At 41.2% G+C, this 9165-nt stretch overlaps 1 protein-coding gene across 5 annotated transcripts; it reads left to right on the forward strand.

The window, feature by feature from the left end:
• The first annotated feature begins 3193 nt into the window (after positions 1-3193).
• LOC133557872 (uncharacterized) lies at positions 3194-8870 on the forward strand. 5 transcript variants are annotated; one of them, XM_061908761.1, is made up of 6 exons: positions 3194-3519; positions 3603-3668; positions 3822-3893; positions 3952-4002; positions 4081-4251; positions 4494-8870. In XM_061908761.1, the coding sequence occupies exons 1-6, from the start codon at positions 3513-3515 to the stop codon at positions 4619-4621; spliced, it is 495 nt and encodes a 164-aa protein (XP_061764745.1). In that variant the 5' UTR covers positions 3194-3512; the 3' UTR covers positions 4622-8870. The 5 variants fall into 5 exon arrangements, with proteins under 5 accessions (XP_061764745.1, XP_061764741.1, XP_061764740.1 ...); XM_061908757.1 differs by having other exon boundaries at positions 3203-3519; XM_061908756.1 differs by having other exon boundaries at positions 3203-3668.
• Positions 8871-9165: the final 295 nt, after the last annotated feature.

A 9165-nucleotide genomic window follows, 5' to 3' on the forward strand; every position in this document is an offset into this window, starting at 1 on the left:
ATACTTTTTTTTTTACCAGCCGATGACGACGAAGTGAAAGACGATGAACTTTGCTTAAACGATCTTACAAAGTTGGAAGATGATTATCGAGGTGTGTTTAAACCTTCGAATTATTTAATATTATGTGTATTCATTATTTTGTTTCATAGAGGAATTGCCGTAAGATCCTAACGCGATCGTTTTAACACAATCGCAGTCTGGTGAGTCAAATGATTCTCATTTTACAAGAAAAAAACATGCGGTATACGATACATATATACATATATTTACTTACAGATTTTCCGTTTACATCTCCGGCTCGCTGGTCTCCCGTAACGCTGACGGGTCCGTCGACGGCCGTCGAAGAGAGTCGGCCATTCCAGGCAGAGGAGAAGGCTTGATTGCGCCAAAGAACCCAGACATCGAATCCTTGCTCCGAGGGGAAATCATCGAAAACAACGGCGAATGTCCGACATGCCTCCGCTGTAAGTTTTTCTCGTTTTCTGTAAGCTTTTTAAGATTCTCAGGAGCTTTAAAGAGCTCCTCTCATTCCAATGTCTTTCGCTCAAATGAATTTCGCGCCTAAGGGGAATGGGCGGGGACTGATTCCGGAGGTGGGCGGTTGTTTCCGCCAAGCAACCTTCTGGTGTGCATTAGCGTCACTTACTGAAATGGAGTGTGGACCAAGATGGATCCCTACTCTATATTCTTTTATTTAACCCAATGTTTTTTAAATACGTGTATAATGCTTTATATCCTATGTGTTGTGAATTCCATCCTACAATATCTTCCAAGGAACCCAAAGAAATGTTACCACACCTCCCGCTTTATTTATTCTATAGATTGCCTGAACTATTTCATAAACTAAATCTTGTCTTGTTTCTGATGCTATGTTTTTTTTATGCTCATCAATGCACTGCTGGAGTCCGAGCACACAACTACTTTCCTTGCTATGTTTTCCTCTATCCAGTTAACTGCCATATAAATTGCTACCAATTCCCCCGTAAAAAAACAGATAGTTTATCACTGATTATTTTATTTAATACTATGTTTCCTTGTGGGATAACTGCTACAGTTCTTACCTTTATTTTTTTTTTTTTTATAGTTTTCGATGCATCCGTATATATCATATCTCAATCCATTTTTCTATCTGGTAACTATTTAAATTTCTACTCTTTAGTAATTGCATGTTTTCTTTTGGGTTATCAAACATCCACGGTGTATTGCAGGCATTGGTACTGTAGGACTAACTTTAATATTGTCAATTTTAACTTTATTACATATGTCTCCTATAATCCACCCAAAACAATTCTTTTTTTTAATTTTTTTGTCTTTTTCTTGGCAGTTTGGTAGCACTGGACAAGTCGGATATCCTTGCTTGGATCCTTTTAAAGTTGCCCGATAAACTGCTGAGAGTTGATCTCTCCTCTTGTCCAAAGGTTTTTCATTCATTTTTACTTGTAATACTGCCACTAGGGTCGATGTAGTAGCTCCACAACATAACCTTAAAGCCTGTGACTGGATCCGGTCTATTTTCCCAAGTCATGTTTTTGAAGCAGATTGGTAAATAATGCATCCGTAATCAATAACAGATGGAATTAAAGTTATAAATATATACATATATTGTTTTCAACGTTAACCTATCAGCCCCCCAATCATTACCCCTCAAAGCCCTCATTATATTTAACACCTTTTTACTTTTTCCCCTATTTTTTTATTTTCCGGAAGGAACACTCCTGAAGGAATAAATAAAGTACTATCTAATCTAATCTAATCTATTTTGCTGATGTGGGTTGACTAGTTCATATTTTTACCAAACCATATTCCTAAATATTTAAATACTTGTACCTCTTCTATATTTTCACCTTAGAGTTTTTATTTGGAGCTTGTTTTGTACTTTTGTCTTTGTAAAATGTATGACTTTTGTCTTTCCAACAGAGAATCTTAAACCTCAAGCCGTTCCCCAGTCTTGAACATTATTTACCACTTTGTTAGTTTTTTGATTATTTCTTTTGACGCTAAATAATATACTAGTCTTTCATTAATCTTTTTTTTTTTCCATTACTTTCCCCAAATTTATAATTTCCTGCCAGAGAATTTAAGTCCCTACCTTTAGTCAAAAGTGATTTATGACCCCCCATAAAACAATGATTTATGACCCTCAAGGTCAAAGGTCAATGATTTATGAGGGGTCAAGTTCAAAGGTTAATGATTTATGAGGGGGTCAAGGTTAAAGGTCAAAGTCAAAGGTCAAAGTCAAAGGTCAGGTTCAAATGTCAAGGCCAAGTGGGTGTGGCTTACCCGGAAGAGGGTGGAGTTAAGACCTGCGGTGGGAGTGGTTAAACCAGGAAGAGTTAAGACCTGCGGTGGGAGTGGTTAAACCAGGAAGAGGGTGGAGTTAAGACCTGACAGGGAACAGAGGAGGGATCAGTTTTTTTAAGAAAGCAATGTCATCTGAGCAGCATGTGACCATATATTTGATAGTTTAAATGTTTACGATCGTTTGAAACAACTTCCAGATTTCGATGTATTGATGGCTGGGAATGTTACGTGTGGAGATGTGGACACGCACGCACTTCACACACACACACACACACACACACACACACACACACACACACACACACACACACACACACACGCAGAGGAGGTGGAGCTTTATACGTTAGCGTAAAGACTTTGTTCGATTCGGTCATGATTAGTGAAACGCCTGTTTCGATTTATAAAAATAATAAAACTTACATTGACGCTCCGCAAAAAAGTCGAGTGTTTCTAAATCGTATTCAGATGCCGCCGACCGAGTCTTTGCGTGAGAAATGGGATTTGGAAGGGGAGGGATCTTTTGGATTTGTATTCAGGTACGAAATGGGTGATATCTGCTTATTTCAGCTAAAAGAAAGAAGAGACGGAAGCCCTTTCTCGATATTTTCATCGTTATCTACCGTGGATTGGGAAGTTTTTGGTGGACACGCACACACGCACACACACGCACACACACACACACTTCACACACACACACACACACACACACACACACACACGCACGCACGCACGCACGCACACACGCACACACACACACACGCACACACACACACACACACACACACACACACACACACACACACACACACACACACACATTCGTACGCACTGAAACAACTTCCGTACCTCACGAAAACATATTTAAACAGATGGAAAAAACGATCGCAGAACACAGTGTCACGTAGCAACTGGTCTTTACGGTCGTTTGAATCAACAGGTCAGTTTGGGGGACAAAAGGAGGGTTCAGTTTTTACTGACTTCCCATCTGACAGTTTAAATGTTTATGACCGTTTGAATCAACAGGTCAGTTTGGGGTACAAAGGAGGGTTCAGTTTTTATGGGAGCTTGAGAATTTCGTATGAATAGCAACTGGCCACCCATTTGACCGTTTAAATGTTTACGATTGTCTGAAACAACTTCCATACCTCACGAAAACATATTTAAACAGATGGAGAACTAGAGCAGAACACAGTGTAACCGCGATTTGCAAAATGAAAGGTAATTTCTTTTTTTTTTTTTCATTCCTTGTAACACGTCTGTTTAATGTTACTATAATAAGTATTTATTCGAACTAAAAACAGTCGAACATCGAGTTGAAATTCACCCACCACCAAGGGATCTCCTAACAGAGTCTCCAATCCTTTTGTGTAAGTACCGATTTTTTTTTTTTTTTACTGTATTCATTTCATTACCTCCGTTTTTACCACATTATTAGACAATGGTTTAACTCCGTTTAAGCATTTAAACGTTAAAAGCATTGCACGTGTACGACGATGTAATACCTTTTTTTTTTTTAACAGCCGATGACGACGAAGTGAAAGACGAAGAACTTTGTTTGATCGATCTTACAAAGTTGGAAGATGATTATCGAGGTGTGTTTAAACCTTCGAATTATTTAATATTGTGTGTATTCATTATTTTGTTTTATAGAGGATTCGCCGGAAGAGACCAACGCGATCCCTTTAACCCAATCGCAGTCTGGTGAGTCAAATAATTCTCATTTTTACAAGAAAAAAAACATGCGGTATACGATACATATATACATATATTTACTTACAGATTTTCCGTTTACATCTCTTGCTCACTGGTCTCCCTTAACGCTGGAGGGTCCGTCAACGGCCATTCCAGGCAGAGGAGAAGGCTTGATTGCGCCAAAGACTCCAGACATCGAATCCTTGCTCCGTGGGGAAATCATCGAAAACGACGGTGAATGTCCAACAGGCACCCGCTGTAAGTTTTTCTCGTTTTCTGTAAGCTTTTTAAGATTCTCAGGAGCTTTAAAGAGCTCCTCTCATTCCAATGTCTTTCGCTCAAATGAATTTCGCGCCTAAGGGGAATGGGCGGGGACTGATTCCGGAGGTGGGTGGTTGTTTCCGGCTATGCTTGCATGAGTGGAGATGACAGCGCCACATGTGGTTAAAGCCGGTATATATTAATTTTTTTTTTTTTTTTTTTTTTTTTTTTTTCCACAGGCAACAAACGCAGGAGGAAGCGTAGATGCGCCCGCCAGCTCGACAAACATGATAGAAACAGAAGAAGGCTGAAACAGTACTATCGTATACTGGCTCGCACTCTCATGAAGATGGCAGACATGATTTGATACATACTGGTTTGTTATATCTGTTCCATTCGAATTATTTTTTCTTTTTTTCTTTAGAGAAATATAATGGGTGTAGTTCCATCTGAATTAGATGTAGTTATTGAAGAAGATGAAGACGTTTGTAATCATCATTTAGATCCAAACAACCAGATAGAATGGGAACCAAACAATGATCCGTCTTTGCAAGATGATATTAATGTGTTAAATTCAAACACAAACACACAAGCCTCTACACAGCATCACGAGGTGTTGGGAGGGGCGACACCCTCGGGGGAATGTTTGGATTTTTCGGAGGTGGTGGGGGTCATGCAGAACCAACCGTCAACGGCTGACCAATCAATTTCAAATGAGACCCAGAGGGGTGATGGGGTAAATGTCTTGAGGAGGGAAACATTCAACAATATACAACTATCCAGCGTTTTAACTTTTCCTCAAAACAACGATGTAACAGATTATGCCACATTTTACCGCGGAGTCTTGGGGAGCCTTAAAAAGCTGACACAGATGGTAACTAAGGAAGCTAGACCCGGCGATATCATTCAATTGGAGTTATCCGGTGAAAGTGCAAATCAACACACTTCATTTACATTTCGAAACGATGCCGGGGCTGTGATGAATGCTTTTCAAGATGTGTTAGATCTGTTGGTACAATCAAACGTTGAAATATTGAACGATGAAGAAATACAGGTGATGGTCCAGGTGATACATAACCCTCGAGGTGGTGTAAGAAGAAAAATCGAAACCCTTTTGGAACATGAAATCCACAGAAAAAAAGCTCGTTATCTTTACAATCCATTAAACTCGAATAATCAACTATGTTTTGCCATTAGCCTAGCAAGTCTGTTACATCCTGAATTTACAGATAGCCAGGCTGTGGCGGAGGCTGAAAAAATACAGAGAAAAGCGGGCTTAGACGAACAGACTTCCGTCACTTTCAGTCATATTCGTGAATTTGAAAAAGTGGTACGTCGTAAAATTGTCATAATGTTCAGAGAAGAGGGCCAACGACCCCTCTCACGGTTCGAGACGGATTACCCAAAATCAGAAAATCCGTTGTATCTGTATTTATCTCAGAATCATTACAGCGGTATCATTAACATTAAAGGTTTTTTGTCAAAACCGCACGTTTGTCACTACTGTTACCAAGGGTACGACAAACCCGACAGACACAAATGCGACGGCTATTGCTTGGTCTGTACACAAAACGGGTGTGTAAAAATAGAGGGGAAAACTGTGCTTTGCAGGGATTGCAACATGTGGTGTCGTTCTCCTGCATGTCTCCTCAGACACAGGGTAAAACACCGGGTTATGGAAAAACTCGTCAGCAACTGCGATCGGCGAAAGAAATGCCTTAAATGCAACCTATTTTACGATGTACCTGTGGCTACAGGTATCGCTAAACACACGTGCCCTAAGTTAAAATGTCAAATATGTAAAGAAGAGCTACCTCGCAGTGACTCAGAGACACCTGAAACACGACATCTTTGCTATATACAACCCCAACCACGTGAAGTAAACCACAATGATAATATCATATTCTATGATTTTGAGACGTTTGTCGATGACAATCACACTCACATTCCCTTTCTAGTCTGTACCAAGACGCTGCAAGGAGAAGAGTGGTGTGCTTTTGGACTGGATTGTGTTACAGTTTTCCTCAATCATTTCAGGAAACCTCGTTATCTTAAATCTACATTTATAGCCCACAATTCGAGAGGATTTGACGGTTACTTGATTCTGAGAGGCATGGTACGGCTGGGTATAGCACCCTTAATTATCATGCAGGGGAGTAAAGTTCTCTGTTTTAAAGACCCTGATTTTTTGCAAAAATACATTGACTCGCTTTCCTTCCTTACCATGCCGCTTAGCGCTATGCCAAAAGCGTTAGGACTCGGTGATTGCTGGTCCAAGGGGTATTTTCCTCACAAATTTAGTTCGGAGGAACATTTAAATTATGTCGGAAAATACCCCGCAATCAGCAATTACGGTGTAGAACGCATGACACCTGTTGAACGCACCAAGTTTGAGACGTGGTATCAAAATGAGAAAAGCGAGGTCTTTGATTTTCAAAAACAAGCGGTACACTACTGTAAAAACGACGTCAATGTTCTTCGTGAGGGTTGCATCAAATTTAGAGCCGAGTTTACGAGCGAGACGGGTGTTGACCCCTTCTCCCGTATCACCATAGCCTCGGCCTGCATGAAGGTGTTTGTGACTAATTTCCTCGAGCCGCGTTCTCTAGCCATACCTTCCCCGGATAACTACCGAGGGTTGTGTAAAAAATACTCACACACCAGCATCCAATGGTTAGAATGGGAGTCGCATCGTCGTGGTATTTTCATTCAGCATGCTTTAAACAAAGGCGAAAAACAGATGGGGGCATACTTTGTGGATGGGTTTGCTATAATCGGTGGCAAACCATTCGTCTGGGAATTTCAGGGGTGTTTTTATCACGGATGCCCGACGTGTTTCGAACCCGGTGCTGTATGCCCTTTGACAAACACACCGTTCGAGGAGTTGCACAAGGCTACCGAGAAAAAAATGAAAGCGTTAAAGCGTGACCACAAGGTCAACATCATCGTCATCAGAGAGCACGAGTGGAATGAAATGAAAAAATCAAATCCTAGGGTAATAGACTTTCTCAAAACACGCAATTACCCCGCACCTCTCATGCCTCGAGACGCTCTTTATGGAGGTAGGACAAGCGCCTTTTGCTTGAGGCACACGGCGGGTGAGAACCAGCGTGTATTGTATGAGGATGTCACCTCTCTCTACCCGTACGTCAACAGCGCATTTCCTTACCCCCTGGGTCATCCTGTCATCATCCACACGGATTTTGACGATGTTGGAAACTATTTCGGTCTGGTCAGAGCCGTTGTTCACCCTCCTCGAGGTCTCTATTTCCCTGTGCTACCCTACAGAACGGTCAAGGGTAAACTAGTGTTTACACTTTGCCGCACATGCGCAGAAAACAATAACCAGCAGGAACCCTGCGAACATGATGAGGAAGGAAGGGCATTGACGGGAGTCTGGGTCACGCTCGAATTCAACAAAGCTTTACAGTTGGGATACAGAGTCGGTAAGATTACGGAGGTGTGGCACTTTGAAGAACGGAGCGAAACCGTTTTTACGGGTTATGTTCAAACTTTCCTAAAGGGTAAGCAAGAAGCTTCAGGGTATCCCAAAGAAGCCGTCGATGCAGAAAGCAGGGAAAAGTACATTCGTGAATATCGTGAAAATCAGGGAATACAGCTGGATGCTGAAAAAATCGACCCCAACCCTGCCAAGAGACAAATGTCAAAACTCTGTTTAAACAGCCTTTGGGGAAAGTTTGCGGAGAGGTGCAATAGAACTCAGACCACCTTGGTGAGAAAAAGTGAAGTATTTTTCGACTTTGTATTTTCAGGAAAATATCAGGTTGAATATTTTTCCTTTCTCAACGAGCAAATTGCTATGGTGCAATGGCAATACAGTAAAAACAGCGTGGTGCTTCCCGGTAACACAAATAATGTATTTGTCGCTGCTTTTACCACCGCTTACGCACGTTTGAAAATGTACGGTTACCTAGAGGGGTTGCAAGAGAGAGTTCTTTACACAGACACCGATAGTTTAATCTACACGGTAAACGAGGGGGAAGTTTCTCTGGAGACGGGGTCCTATCTAGGCGATTTGACGGATGAGTTGGGAGGAGACAGCATTCACGAATTCGTCTCCGCCGGTCCAAAGAGTTATGCCTACCATACCCTGCAGGGTAAAAAAACTGTGCTGCGTGCCAAAGGAATCACTCAAACCCGCGAGTGTTGTGAGAGGGTCAACTTTGACAGCGTTAAAGATTTGGTGGAGGGCTATCTGGAGGAAGACAAAACAGGTGCGATCTACACCCCTCATCACCAAATTGTTCGTGATAAAAGGGGGTTCCTTTTAAATAACTCGTCTTTCGAAAAAAAGTTTCGAGTGGTGTATGACAAAAGACGTCTCTTTCCCGACGGGAAAACTTTACCTTTCGGGTATTAGAGAGGAAATGGAAAAAATGGAACGAGTAGACTTTGATCCCAGATTTCATACACCTTTTTCATGCCTGGTTGTAGGACCTAGTGGTTGCGGAAAGACTTTTTTTGTAAAATGTGTATTGGAAAATTGTGAACACGTCATGAATTCTATACCCGACAACATTGTGTGGATTTATACATCTTTCCAACCCATGTATGCTGAATTAAAAAAGATGAATAAAAAAATAAAATTTGTTGAAGGACTGCCTGATTCCTTTGAAGATGAAAACTTGTTTCCGGACGATCAGACCCATTTGGTGATTTTGGACGATGTTATTTTTCAAGCCTCAAATCACCCCGAAGTGGTTAAAATTTTCACGCAGTATAGACATCATAGAAATATGAGCGTTATGATGCTGACCCAGAATGTTTTTCATCAGGGAAAATTTTCACGCACCATTAGCTTAAACTGTAATTATATGATACTGTTTAAGAATCCGCGGGACAGATTGCAGATTAACGTGTTGGCACAGCAAATGTTCCCCGCACAAAAAA

This window comes from Nerophis ophidion, linkage group LG08 (assembly GCF_033978795.1).
Source record: "Nerophis ophidion isolate RoL-2023_Sa linkage group LG08, RoL_Noph_v1.0, whole genome shotgun sequence".
Lineage (NCBI taxonomy): Eukaryota > Metazoa > Chordata > Actinopteri > Syngnathiformes > Syngnathidae > Nerophis > Nerophis ophidion.